Raw genomic sequence first — 14,838 nt, forward strand, 5'->3', positions numbered from 1 at the left:
AGTATATCGTCGATCTGAAAAGGGAGGTAGGAGATGAATCTCTACGACCGATAACAGAGAACCCATGAAAAAGACCCCCGTTAGAGAAATCATCGTATTCAATACGTGATACTCCCTTCACGTCCATCTGACATTCGCTGTACTCTGAGAGGAATCGGGCTTCAACAATGCTGAGAAGCGCATATCAACGTAGAAATCTTAGCACAAACTTACTTCACCACCTCCATAGGAGGCAAAGTTCGTAAAACTGAATTGTGGGTGTGGTGAGGGGTGTATTTATAGGCATTTTGAGGTTTGGGAAACTTTGCCCCTCCTGGTAGGATTGTATATCCCATATGTCACTAGCTCATGGACTCTTGCCAATTACATGAAAGAAATATACAATTAAATATTTCATTTCTGGAAATTAGACTCTGCTATCAAGGCTGTGTGGTATTATAGGACTATTTAACAGGGTTTCCACACAGCCTTGTTTGCACATACTCTTAATGCTAGTTTTTTTAATCTATCTTTTATAGTACTCAGCAGAAAAGGTAGATAAGGGGAAAATCTAGGTGTCAACATGGAGGGGTCCACTGTTTTACAGAAACTTAATGGGATTAGGAAAAACAACAGTTGAATGTCCCTTTAACATGCCTCACATACCCCATCACAATTTTCTTCTGAACTAGCAACTAAGGTAGCTACAAATGATCTAAGTTATTTTAAAGTATTTTTACAGAGAAATTGGAAACAAAAACATAAGTGATGTTAGAGAAACATATATATTCTACAGGAACAAAGAATTAGAAAAGCAGGACCATAAAGACTGAAAACCGATTTATGAAAAGAATAGATTCAAATTTGATATATTTAATTTATTACATTTTACAACTTAACAGCAGATAATTAAAATAAAGGTATACAAAATATTAAAATATTTTATACACACATTTTAAACATAATTTAAAAAAAAAAAAAACAACACAGATAAAATTCACTAAAACGGACAAGTGTTAAAACACTAATACATTGACATATAAAAAAATATTAACAGATCCATTATTTTGTATTTAGATCCACGGGCTCAGCATGAGCACAGGTACACAGGCAAGGTGAGTTACATGTACACTGGAAGAATGATAGGCTTCATTTTTTCACATCTTCCGGCTCGTCCAGCTGCTCCATTTCCAACCTCATTTCTCTCAGTTCCTTCCTGTATTTCCGTTCGATAAAGCGCTTCTGATGAGCCATCTGTGGGAAGTTATCTGGTGCAAGAAAAGGAATGAAATCAGCTGTGTTAAATGTCTTGCCCATTAAATCCTGGTGTATGTAGGTGGGAGCAAAAACAGTTTAAAATATGTGCTTTACTCTGCTTCCGATCCCCTTTTGTTATCTCTCCCAAAAGGTCCCCACATTCTTTCCTTTCTCTACTGTGCATCACAAACACTTACCTTCCCATATTCTATTTCTTTCTAATTTTATATCTCATTTTACAAATGTTTCTATTTACCCAAATCTACATCTCCTCCACATCCCCTATTTCACATATCCATCTCTCACGTTAACTATTTTTTCCTGTCTTTTACCCTAAATTATTTTATCTTTGTTACCTTCTCCCAACTTTAATGCCTCTCCTTTCTTATCTTCACCATCACGTTTTCCTTCTCTGTTATTACTCCTTTTAGTATCCATAGTAATATTACCTTTGTTACCCCCAATTTAAAGGGACATTACAGTCAAAATTTAAAAGATTTTCAATATACATGTATTGGCAAAAATGCTTCTAGTAAAAGCTATCACTGCTTCAGTGTTAACATTGTTCTCTGCACGTGCATGTGAAGCATAGCTAGATATTATCAGAGCATCAGCAATTTAAATACTGCAGCTGCTCAGAGCACCAGTAAGGCTTGTATCATGTCAGCAATTAATAAATTAAGTCATTACCAGTCGGTGCTGTATTTAAAATGCTGGTGCATGCTTAAATACACTTTTGAAAAAGCTATAGCTATTAGAAGCATTTTGCTAATACATTTATATTACAAAAATACTTCTATTCAAAACCGAAATGCATACATGTGGATTCCAATTTTGGCTGGAATGTCCCTTTAATTCTTCTACCTCTTAATTCTTCATTTTTTTCATCCCAATCTTTATTATTGCATGCATCTTCTTCCACACAAACATAAAAACAATTTTGAACCATACAAAAGATTTTAGTAGTCAAGTTATTGTACGATATAAGAGGCCAATCAGAACAAACTTGGGAAGCAAAACTCTTCCTGTCCCCACTTAAAGGGACATTAAACACAAATTGTAAGCTGCATGAACTTCAGCTTTATTTTGACAAATGAGTACATTGTTGTAGGTCTTTCCTTTTCAATAGGCTTACAGAATTTTTAATCTATAAATATTCAATCCAATTTTAAAGTAGATTTTCACAGAATGGTAATGGGAAGGGTTAATTTTTGTTTAGACACCTCAAAAATTACAGCTTCTTACTATAGCAAACATTTACAAACTTTTAACCAAAAACAAATCCCACATATGCCTTGAAAATGTGCCTTCTGTTAGTGACAAGTCAATTTATGTGAATGCATTATGCAAATACCAGTTATCAACTCTCTAGAATTATACTTGTAGAAGTAGTTTGCATTTGGTCTTCAAAATGAAGATACTACCATAGGCAGTCTGTCTTTAGAGATGAAACGGCTTGCAGCAATAAGTATGAAGAGCTTTTAACAAAAGGATAAAAGAAATATACAAATAGGGCAAAAATCATCTTACATTTATCCAGGGCGTCCTTTGCAGCTACCATTTCAGCTTGCTGAATACTGCAAGAAAAAAAAAAGAAGAGGCTCCAATTAACCTAATTACCACATTAGCTTTAACAGAGCTCTTAAATCCTTTTAAGCGGCAATAAGACAAGAAAATGAGAATGAGATACGCAGTATTTCTTGAGGGTCTTTAAAAAGAAAAAAAAGAAAAAAGTAAAGATTGCTTTTTGATTCCATCAAACTTTCAGACTTTCTAGAACTGTTTCTCAGTGGAGTGATTACATGTCTCAATATCCTAGGGTTTATTTTAGTACAAATCATTTATCATCATTTTCAACTGTGGCTATTTAAAAAAAAAATAAAAATGATTTTCATCTTAGAATATAAGACACTATAGAAATATATATATACATAATTTTCCCCCTCTCCTGTATCAGAATATATTTGCTTATAATCGGTTTTCCGTACTCTGATATAATACCATTACCTACAAAGAAAGACTACTGGAACACACCTGCTTAGAACATACAATTCTTTGTTCAATAAACTGCTGCATATCGAACTTTGCATAATTACTAGCTCATCATTTCTGCATAATGACAAGTAGTCTGTTAAACTGTACCAAAGCGAGAAACAAAATGCTTAAGAAAAAAATATAGCACATGGATATTTTCTTCTTCTAATAATGTTCTTTCCTGATCGTTAGAACACATTTCTGACACAGTTCAGTCACAGATGAGTAACAATAGGAGCTGTCAAAATGCAGAGAGAAAGGGGATGTAACATAGATTTCCTGTCAACCTTTCCTTCACATGTCATGTCATTGAAAGAATGTGTATAGTTTTGCTTGTACTTATGTAAAGGAATGACAATCTGTGCACATGATGTTGATAATTATAATTGACATCGCAATGCTATTGTGTCATTGTATAGATCTTGTGTTATTGAGGTTATGTAACAATGCATAACAACCCTGCCCTGTCTTGATTAACATGAGACACATGGGGCACAGACTAACTTAATAATAACGCTTACGATAGCAACAATGTAAGAAATTTGGAAATTGAATTATTAACTACATATGGGAATATGCTTTGACATTACCTAGGGCCTTTACCACAGCCTATCCGTTCACCTTTGAAATAGACAGCAACTGTATAAGTTCTGGCATGAGATGGTCCAACAGTTTGGATGGTTCTGCAAAATAAAATGCAATACAGCTTAAAACTGAAAAGGGACATTAATTTCAAAATGAAAAACTTATGATTCTAATTTAATTCCATTATCAAAATGTGAACAATGTTTTTATAAGCACAATTCCTGGATGCACTGGCTTCTACTGAGCATATGCAAGAGGTAATAACATATCATTTAAATGAGACATAGAGAGGGGATGGAGTGTAAAAAAACAGTATCTTTGTCAACATTTATTAATATAAACACACATTTGGCTGTCACATGATACAAAAGGGCAGGTAGAAAGGCAGCGGCTTTGAAATTTGTCAGAAAATAAAATGTACTACTCCTTTAAAATGCTGACTAAGTGTGATTGCACTGTCTATTTAGTATGCATTTGCGGATTATGCAGTTCTACTGTATTTAAAGGTCCTTTAAAGTTCAAATAAAGTAAACTTTAAAAAAATAAATAAATGGGAATTGTATCGTCATTTTTTTCTCTCCAGTGTATTGGCATATTTTATTTTTATTTTATATTCATATATCAATATAAAACAAAACACAAATCCTTATTTGATTTACATTATTATTTGCAAAGGAGGAGAATCCCAGCTACATTAGAAATCACAGTGGATGTTCAAATAATTGACTGTGACATGCCAAGCCAGTCTCTCATCACAGTAAGGCTGAAGCTTCTATACGCATATACTAATTCCATTACATAAGTGTGATGGTAGACTGGACTAGGAGGGAATAAGGATACAATAAGAGCAGGACCTGAATGTACAAAGCTTCTTCTTTATTCACAGCCTAAGGTAAAAATACAAATAACGTTTCGGTTCACATGAACGTTTCGGTTCATGTTGTATAAAACACAATCTCCATTACACCTATTTAAACACTATATGGTCGGAGTCTAACCTCACATGACATCAGCATGCATTTTTAACCCTCACCAACACATTAAAAAATGCTTAAAGGAGAAGTACAATATTTAATACAAATTCACAAAGTAATCTATATACAGGATATACATTGTTTAATTAAACAAAAGGATACTAGTCTCTCTCTCTCTCTCTATTCATTACATTTGGTTGCATAGAATCTAATTTATCTATCAAAAAAGCTACCCTACATTTTAGAAGACGTTCACAATCACCCCCAGCAAGTCTCAACTTTCCAATATGATCTATATTCTGGGAACTAAGCTTGGAAATATGTCCTGCCTGCAAAAAAGTATATGCAACAGGGGCCCCATGTTTTTATTGCGTATGTTAGACTTGTGCTAAATGATGCAATCTCATGTCCGTCTAGTCAACTCATCAATATAAATAATCCCACATGGACATTTTATTAAATAGATTGCATAATCTATATTACAAGCATAATTCCACTTAATGTAAAATCTCTTATCAGTTTTTGGATGATTAAAAAACATGGGTAACTGCCAGTTTCTGGGAAGTTAAACTTTTGTTCCTATATCTGCCCTTATTAATTGATCACGTAAATTCTTTGACCTCCCAGATGCTGACAGTTTGAAATTCAATTGAAGTTCAATTCCTGGATTAAATTCAATATATTCCAGTGTTTTCTAAATACTCCCAAAACCTGTCTAGTAGCATTATTATACAAAGACTAAGCGCCCATCTTTATGTTCATCTATTTTTCTCATACTTGAAAAACCCTCCAAAATTACCTTTTGCAATCTTATTCATCTCTAATTTAATTAAATGTTTGGGATACCCCAATTAATAAACAAATCTTCTATTTCATGGAGCCTATCTCTCACTATTCTATCATCTGTAACTATCTTCTTCACCCGTATCATTTGACTATAGAGTTGATTTCTCAAAATGGAAGGAGGATGTGCACTCTCACCATAAGAGGTTATTCTGATCTGTTACTTTACAATATAAATCAACCTCAAGGACTCTCTTTCTTAATATTAGTATCCAAGAAGTCTAATGACTGCTCACTATTTACTATCCTAAATTGAATATGGGAAGATATATTAAGATCTTTAACAGATTTCAGCAAGGACCCCAACGAGACCCCTCGTATGCCAAATATATCATCAATGTAAAACTACGACGTGATGCCACATTGTAAAAACATTTAATTTGTACACACAATTTTTTCTTCAAATATATTCATAAAAATTTTGGCATATGTGGGAGCCACATTAGAGCCCATTGCAGTGCCCTGTTTCTGTATATAGTAGGAGTCCTGGAAGAAAAAATAATTACAATTAAAAATTAATTCTATTAGCTGTAAAATAAATTAAATTTGCTGTTCTAAAAACAGCCTATTATGTGATATGGTATACTTAATTGCTTCCAAACTTTTATTATGGGTGATATGTATATAGGCTGACAATGTCCAAACTAAAGAGTATAATGGTCTCACTTTCTAAGGTTAAATTACCTAATTTAGTAAAAAAAATCACCTGTATCTTTAAGATAAGAGGATGAATCCTAAACAGATGGATGGAGAATCCTATCCAAATAGATTGACAATTTAGTAATAAAGAGCCTGTACTAGCTACAATGGGGGATCTGGGGAGGATTGAACATTTTTATGAATTTTTGGGAGTGTATAGAATATAGGAGTTCTATATTCTCCTGGTACCAAAAATGTAATTTCCTCTTGTGTAATCAAACCATTAGTAAAACAGCTCTCCAATTCCTTTGTAATTCTTATACTAGGATCCTGATCTAATTTTTGATAGATATTATCAGACAGTTTTTGCATAATTTCCTTAACATAATACATCTTATCTAAGACAACAGTTGCGTCTAATTCCAGTACAGAAGTGTGATGGTAGACGGAGAAAAAAATAAAAATAATAAATATGAGAGTGAGATTTTTTTTTTTATATATTCCTATATATTTACTATCGATAAAAAATGTGACATTTTTAAAGGAATAAAAAAAACCCAATCTGTTTGTTGTAGTAAAAAAAAAACACTAAGCAGTGGGTTATACTAACAGAAAACATTGCAATATGTACTTATGATTTTAAAAGGATTCTACCTTTTATTTTTTTAAACTTTATTTGCCCAGTGTATATTACTTCCTGTCAGAGCCGTACAAAGTGGCTGGGGTGTCTAAATGAAGGCATATCTAGTAACATGGGATGGTTTACTATTCAGTCAATACTAGAAAAACAGGAAGTGTGTTTTGCCCATGTTAAGAAGAGCACAGAATGCAAATTAAGTTACCAACATGTCAGCTCCCTCATCAACTTGAGGGCTGCGGCTGCTCATTTTGCAAGAAAACAAGTAAGTTGTTTGCGTTTTTTACACAACCTGTTTTTTTTTTTTATTATATCTACTTTGATTTAGCATATTTGTTTTTACTAAAGGAGTACTGTTTCATATCCCTTTAAGGTAAAGAGTCTTACTTGTAAACAGGTATATCCGGTTCTTTTCCTTCTGTCCGAAGAGTCAGACAGCACTGTTGTAGCTGTGATTTTGGGTCATTCCAATCCTGATTTAAAATGAACTCCTAAAGCAGATGTATAAAAAATGTGTCACACAGTGTAATCTCTGTATATAATGAAAATTTGATCTTTTATAGTAAAATAATTTTGTTACATGAAGAACAGGGTGTTTTAAAACCTATTGCAGGTTTTTTGTAGAACAGGAACCAATTCTTAGTACAGGGAACATGTTTTTTTGTGTGGAACATGTGATTTTTTTATTTTTTTATTAGCCAATGTGCTTCTATACCTAACTGGTATACAGCTTTCTGTACACATAAAATACAATTTATGCTTACCTGATAAATTAATTTATTTCAAGGTGGTGAGAGATCACAAGTCCATTACTCCTGGGATTCAACTCATGGCCACTAGGAGGAAGCAAAGATTTCCCAAACCTCCAAGGAGTTATTCCATCACTCCCATCTCACTGATTAGCCAGTTTAACATATAGACAAGGAGGAGACATAGAAAAAAGGTAGAAAAGAAAACAGAAACAAGAAAATTATGTGCAAACATAAAACTGCCGGCAACCAAAAATATAAATACATTTAGGGGGACCCTGTGGAATCTTACCACCTTGAAAGAAATTAATTTATCAGGTAAGCATCATTTTTTTTTCTTTCATAAGGTGGTGAAAGTCCAGGAATCCATTACTCCCGGGAAACTAATACCCAAGCTGTGGAGTCCATGAGTAATGAGGGCAGGATATGAAAGGATTAGAAAAAGAAGGCAGGCACCTAATTTCCAGACACTGCTGCCTGGAGGACTTTTCTACCAAAAGCAACGTCCAAAGAAGAAAAAAACATCAAAGTGGTAGAATTTAGTAAAAGTATGTAAGGATGACCATGTTGCTGCCTTACAAATTTGTTCTACTAAAGCCTCACTTTTAGAAGCCCAGGAAGTAGAAACTGATCTGGTAGAATGGTCAGTAACATGTTTTGAAGGAAACTTTCCTGCAACCAAATAAGCTTTAAGGATAAAAAACAACAACCATGAAGCAAGAGTAACAACTGTAGCCTTCTGACCATTCCATGGACTGGAGAAAGGAATAAATAGACTATTAAACTATCACCAAATCTTAAAAAAACTCACTGTCTCTAAATTATGCATTCAATCTCCAAACCGTCAGTTGAGAGAAATGAGATCTTGATGATGAAATGGTCCTTGAGACAGAACGTTGTGACCAAGAGACCACAGAGGAAAACTGGAATTTTGCCAGTCCACAAACAGAATTACTGATGACAGCTCCTGCTTTACTGAGCTATTATTCTAGGAAGAACAACAGTAGGAGCAAATATATATGCCAGAAGAAAGGACCAATGAACTGCTAGGGCATCTCCAATTTCCACCTGAGGGTCCCTGTACCTAACAAAATATCTTGGAAATTTACTGTTTTATCGAGAAATCCTATCTCCGGACTAACTGATTGAAGACACTGGGCCCCAACCTGAAAGGCTGGCATCTGTCATTATTGTAAAGAATTAAAGACGCCCCTAGAGAGATGGACTAGCGATTTTGCCACCAAGAAAGAATAGGTGGTGGTAGAATCCAATATTATCCTTTGAGAAAGTTGATTTGCACAATTGATCCAACATGAAAAGTTGAAGACATGAAAACGAGCAAAAGGAATTATATCTGATGCCCCAATCATCAGACCTAGCACTTAAATACAGAGAGCTACTGTCATATTGGAAGATGACTGAAGCTTGGCACAAGTGGACTGCAACTTTAACTTTCTATGATCTGTTAGGGAGTCATTAAAACCGAATCAGTGATCACTCCTATAAAAGATACTCTGGTCTGAAGAGCTAGAAAACTCTTTGAAACATTTCTTCTCCAACCATGCTGTTAAAGAAACGCTTGTTGGTATGAGAAATTGCGGGCGGAAAAGATGGAGCCTTAACCAAGATACCGTCCGGGTACGGAGCTGCTGATACACCCTAAGCCCTGATGACAGATAACAGGGTTCCCAGAGCCTTTGTTAAAATTCTGAGCAGTAGTCAGACCTAACGGAAGAGCAACACAGGTAAAATGTTTGTCCAGATAAGCAAATCTCAGAAGCGGAAATGGTCTTTTAATGAATTGGAATATGAAGGTAGGCATCTTTTAAGTCTATTGTAGCTATAAACTGTCTCTGTTAAACAAGAGGAACAATAGTTCTGATTGTATTCATTTTGAAGGTTGGGACTCTGAAAAACTTGTTCAATGACTTACTCCAGAATAGGTCTGAAAGTTCCTTCTTTTTGGGGAATAATGAACAGATTGGAGTAAAACCCCTGAACTTGTTTCTCCAAGGTAAAAGAAGAAATCACTTACATAAGTTCTAGATCTCGTATATATATAGAAAAAAGGCTTGAACCTTTACAAGATTCTTTGTCATATTCAACAGAAGAAACCTTTTCTTGGGATGACTTGAGATGAATCCTATTAAGTATCCCTGGGAAACAATATTCAGAACCCAGGGATCTCAAATGGACTAAGAAAAAAGTGTAACCTGCCCCCTACCAGAGGAAATTTAGTAGCTTGCTTAGACTAATTCCAACTGGAAGAAACTGTGAGTAGAAGAGTAGTATCTATGGTTCATAAGACTGAGGAAAGGTCCTAAAATGGAACCTTCCCTTTCCCCTTAGATCTTTCGTCTTGAGGGAGAAAAGCTTCTAGATCATCTAGATAATAGCATCTAGATCAGGCCCAAATAATATCATACCCTTAAAAGGAAAGAGTCAAAAGCCTTGTTATAGAAACTATTTCAGTTGACCAAGATTTCAGTCATAAGGTCCTTCTAGTTAAATAAATTTAAAAAAGCCATATTATTTGCATTAATTGCGATAATGTCCACAGTAGCATCATAGATGAGTGTGTTAGCACTAATCCGACCCAAAGAATTTTGAGAAACTTCATCACAGGATTCATCAGAAATTTGATCAAACAACTGCACCGTAGAGTAGCAGCATCCACAACAAAGGCTCGTCTGAATAAAAGTCCTGCTTGTTGAAAGGTTTTTCTGTGATAAGATTTCCGGTATATTGAGTCCCTGAAAGAGGTAGTATACTACAAGGGAATTGTAGAATGTTCGCCAAGGTAGAAATAGCACCATACATCTTAGGAACAGTCTACCAATAGTCTCCCAAAGTTCCAAAGGATGGTAAAGTAAACATATTAAATCTAAACACTGGGTTATAAGAGATACTGGGCCTAACCCATTCCTTGGTAATTATCTCAGTAATTGCATTTGGAACAGGGAAAACCTCCGGAGCTTTAAGAGTAGGGTCAAGAATTAGGTCTAGTTGCTTAACCGATTTCTCCTCAGCAGGTTTAGCATCTTGAATTCCTATTGTACATAACATTTTGTTAAGTACGGAGATGTTCGAAATTAAACATGAAAGAGGAAGAATCTGAGTCTTGTTCAGAGATACACTCTTGCTCATCAGATAAACTCACACTCAAAAGATAAATCTGAGGAATCTGAGTCTTTCAGAATATCCCTAGTCAGTCTAGACTTTAAAGAACCAGAGTGAGAAAATTATTGTCCAATTTAGATCTTGTATGCTTACTTGGAGGGGGCATATCCACCAACATTTCAGAAACAGTGGATCTTACAAAATCTTTAAAACATATAGAAAAATCTGATGAACTCCCCTGTATAGAGCAAACAGAGTGAGGACAGATTCATTTAGATGCAGTAGCAGGATTAGGGGGGTTTGCATGCAATAGGTGATCTATAAAAAAGTGCACTACAAGTGAACAACAACAACTGCTATTTTGCACATTACACATTTAAACTGAAGTGTAAAAACAGAGAATCTAGCACCTAAAGCAGTGTTTCCCAACTGCGGTCCTCAAGTACCCCCAACAGTCCTGGTTTTCATTATAACTGAACTAGAGCACAGGTGAAATAATCAGCTGATGGATGAGAGCAGTTTTTTTTACTGATCAGCTGATTACTTCACCTGTGCACTGGTTCAGCTATAATGAAAACCATGCCTGTTGGGGGTTCTTGAGGACCACAGTTGGGAAACACTGACCTAAAGGATCAAGTTGCAGAGAAAAGAGAATACATGCAACAAACAACACAACTCTAGGAATCTGTGGAAAATCTTACCCCTCTCAGCAAAGACCAGATATACAGCTTTAAAAACCAAATGACAACAACCGCACTGAGAACAAAAGCGTATATGACAACTCAATCCAACAGCGTGTTCAAAAGCCGAAGTACGAGGAAACAGCGGGAAAACTAACCCCCACACGGCCAAATATATTCAAGCTTCTGAAAGAGCGCGACTCAATAGACCTCAGGATAGAGGAGCTAAAAGTGTTGCATGCTATGCAATGAAAAAAAATAATAAATAAATTTAAATTATTGACACAGGCCCATAATGAACAAAATTATGAAAGATAAGGGTCCAAAAATATAATTGTAGAATAATTTAAACTTAGATAAATTTCTTTCTTTTGGGATGAGGAGAGTCCATATGTGTCCATAACATGGATATATTTCCTGCCACTAGGAGGTGGTCAAAAAGCCTCAAGATCTTTAATCCCCACCTCCCCTCAGTTTACTTATAGCTGCACAGAGGAGAGAAATAGAAAAGGTAGGAAAGACAGGAGGCAGGGTTAAGAGGTGCAAATAAGAACCATCGCCCATCTAATAAAAATGTGTGTGCGTGGGTCATATGGACTCTCCTTATCCCAAAAGAAAGAAATGTATTAAGTATAAATTCTGTTTTTCTTTCGTAAAATGAGGAGAGACCATAGGTGTCCATAACATATGGGATACAACACCCAATCAGAGTCCATGTCAAGGACAGGTGGCACAAAATGATGGCCATTCCTATTTGCTGAACACTGTGACCTGAAGAACTTTCATTCCAAAAGCAGCTTCAGAAGAAGCATATATATCAAAAAGAAAAAAATTAGAAAAGATATAAAGAGAAGACCAAGTTGCCGCCTTGCAAATCTGTTCCAAGGAGGCAACATTTTTGAAGCCCAAGTAGAAAATACAGATCTAGTAGAATGAACAGTTACTCTTTTTTTAAAGGCGGTTTTCCCACAACAAAGTAAGCCTTACAGATAGTCTGTTTTAGCCATGATGCCAAGGCCACCGCTGTAGTTATTTGACCCTTTCTGGGGCCTGAAAAGTGGACAAACAAGCTAGGAGACTGACTAAAGTATTTTGCAGCCTGAAGATAGAATTTTAAGGCTCTGAATATATCCAAATTGTGAAGTAGGCGTTCCTTAGGGTTAAAAGAAATTGGTCACAGGAAGGAACAACAGTTTTCTGATTCATAGTTTCTGAAAACACTACCTTCGATAGAAAATCATATTTAGTTTTCAGGACTGCTTTATCTTGATGAAAAATCAAAAAGGGATAAATCAGAAGACAGGGCAGATTATTCAGTCAGTCTTTTAGCAGAAGAAGTGGATAGAAGAGAAAGAACCTTCCATGACAATAACTTTAGGTCCAGGGAGTCTAGAACAGAAAGAACGAGATTCAAATTCCAAGAGGGAGAAATGGGTCTCATTACAGGGCAAATTCTCATCAAGGGATTCTAAAAGATTTCGAAGAGAAACCTCTAGAAGACCAAAGTAAGTAAGCTCTCCAAATCTTATGATACATTTTCTGCGTAAAAGGCTTTCTGGCTTGCAGTAAAGTAGAGAACAGAATCTGAGAAACTTCTGTTTTTGATAACTAGTCGTTCAACCTCCACACTATCAAAGTCAGATATTTGAGATCCAAGGATCCTTGAGACAGCAGATCTTTCCTTAGGGGTAAAGCCCATGGAGGAAGAGATGACATCTGTATTAGGTTCGCATACCAAGTTCTACAAAGCCATGCTGGAGCTATGAGAATTACAGGAGCCAATTCATGTTCGATTCTTGCAATGACTCTTGGAAAAAGAGCAAACAGAGGAAATAGACAAAAGTTCTAAGGGCAGACTAGACCATGCATCATGTGAGCCCTTAGATCTCTTGACCTGGCACAATAAACAGAAGTTTGAGGTTGAATCTGATGCCATGAGATCTATTTCTGGAAGATCCCACCTCAGGACTAATTCCCAGGATAGACGTACGTCTTCTGCTTCCCAATTGTTCAATTCCAGAATGTGAATGGCTGATAGGGTGCAGTGGTTTCCCCTGCACAAGAAAGAATGTGAAATACCTCTTGCATAGCTAAGGAATTTCGAGTCCCTCCATGATGATTGATGAACACCATGGCAGTGATGTTGTCTGAATTCTTCCTGTTTGAGAAGGGGCCAAGATTGAAGGGCCGAAAGAATTGCACAAAGTTCTAAGATGTTGATAGGACACCTCACCTCCAGAGGGGACCATACTCCCTGCGCCCTTCGAAACTCGCAAACAGCGCCCCAACCCATCAGACTTGCATCCGTAGTGACTACAGTCCAGATAGGCCGAAGAAAAGAAGCTCCAAGGGTCAAAAAGGGACTTTCCCTCCACCATGAGAGAGATTGTTTGACTGAAACTCTATCTGGCCCATTTATCAAAGGGCTTGCGGACCTGATCCGACACTGCGGATCAGGTCCGCAAGACCTCGCTAAATGCGGAGAGCAATACGCTCTCCACATTTAACATTGCACCAGCAGCTCACAAGAGCTGCTGGTGCAACGCCGCCCCCTGCTGACTCGCGGCCAATCGGCCGCCAGCAGGGAGCTGTCAATCAACCCGATCGTATTCGATCGGGTTGATTTCCGGCGGTTCCTGTCCGCCTGCTCAGAGCAGGCGGACAGGGTTATGAAGCAGCGGTCTTTAGACCGCTGCTTCATAACTTGTGTTTCTGGCGAGTCTGAAGACTCGCCAGAAACACGGCCCTTCAAGCTCCATACGGAGCTTGATAAATGGGCCTGTATGTGCTGCCTCAGATGGAAGCAACCCTTTGACCACAGTTGAGAGATTGAAGATGAAAGTGAGCACTGCTACCATGAGCCCCACTACTTCCATACATTGTGCTACACATTAAGAATGAGCCAGGGCTGATGATAAACCTTTGGGGACATTGAGTTCCCATCCATGTTCCTGGATGAAAGATAACATTCTGTATGTATAAGCAGTAGCCAGAGAAAGAGATAGAGCTTGGCCCAAATAAGGAACAACAAAGATTCCCTGAGCTCTGATCACTGCCCCTAAAACCTTTCTGAAGATGCGAGGGGCCATTTTAAGGACTTTAATGCATTTGGTAATATCCTCAGAAGATTGATCCGAAACTATCTGAGAAAGAGAATCAAACCAGAAGGACACTGTAGTGGCCACACAGGTGATTGCAACTGCAGGTCAAAGCTGAACAGCTGATTGAGAGAATAATTTCCTAAGCAAGGACTCAGATTTGCCATCCATTGGATCCCTAAATGAAGAACTATCCTCCACAGGAATAGTAGTGCGTCTAGCTAAGGTAGAAATAGCTTTAAC

The 14,838-nt window shown here is 36.7% G+C and overlaps 1 protein-coding gene across 1 annotated transcript in view; it reads right to left on the reverse strand.

The window, feature by feature from the left end:
- Positions 1-836: 836 nt before the first annotated feature.
- The window catches only part of DROSHA (drosha ribonuclease III), a 734,939-nt gene continuing 720,937 nt past the window's right edge, over positions 837-14,838 (reverse strand). The window contains exons 29-32 of the mRNA XM_053714616.1: positions 7,336-7,439; positions 3,861-3,953; positions 2,767-2,813; positions 837-1,247 (exon numbers count right to left, since the gene is read on the reverse strand). Of these exons, the coding sequence (XP_053570591.1) occupies positions 1,129-1,247; positions 2,767-2,813; positions 3,861-3,953; positions 7,336-7,439 (363 nt within the window). The 3' untranslated portion in view covers positions 837-1,128. The remainder of the gene's footprint in view (positions 1,248-2,766; positions 2,814-3,860; positions 3,954-7,335; positions 7,440-14,838) is intronic.

Source organism: Bombina bombina, chromosome 5 (assembly GCF_027579735.1).
Source record: "Bombina bombina isolate aBomBom1 chromosome 5, aBomBom1.pri, whole genome shotgun sequence".
NCBI classification, from domain to species: Eukaryota; Metazoa; Chordata; class Amphibia; order Anura; family Bombinatoridae; genus Bombina; species Bombina bombina.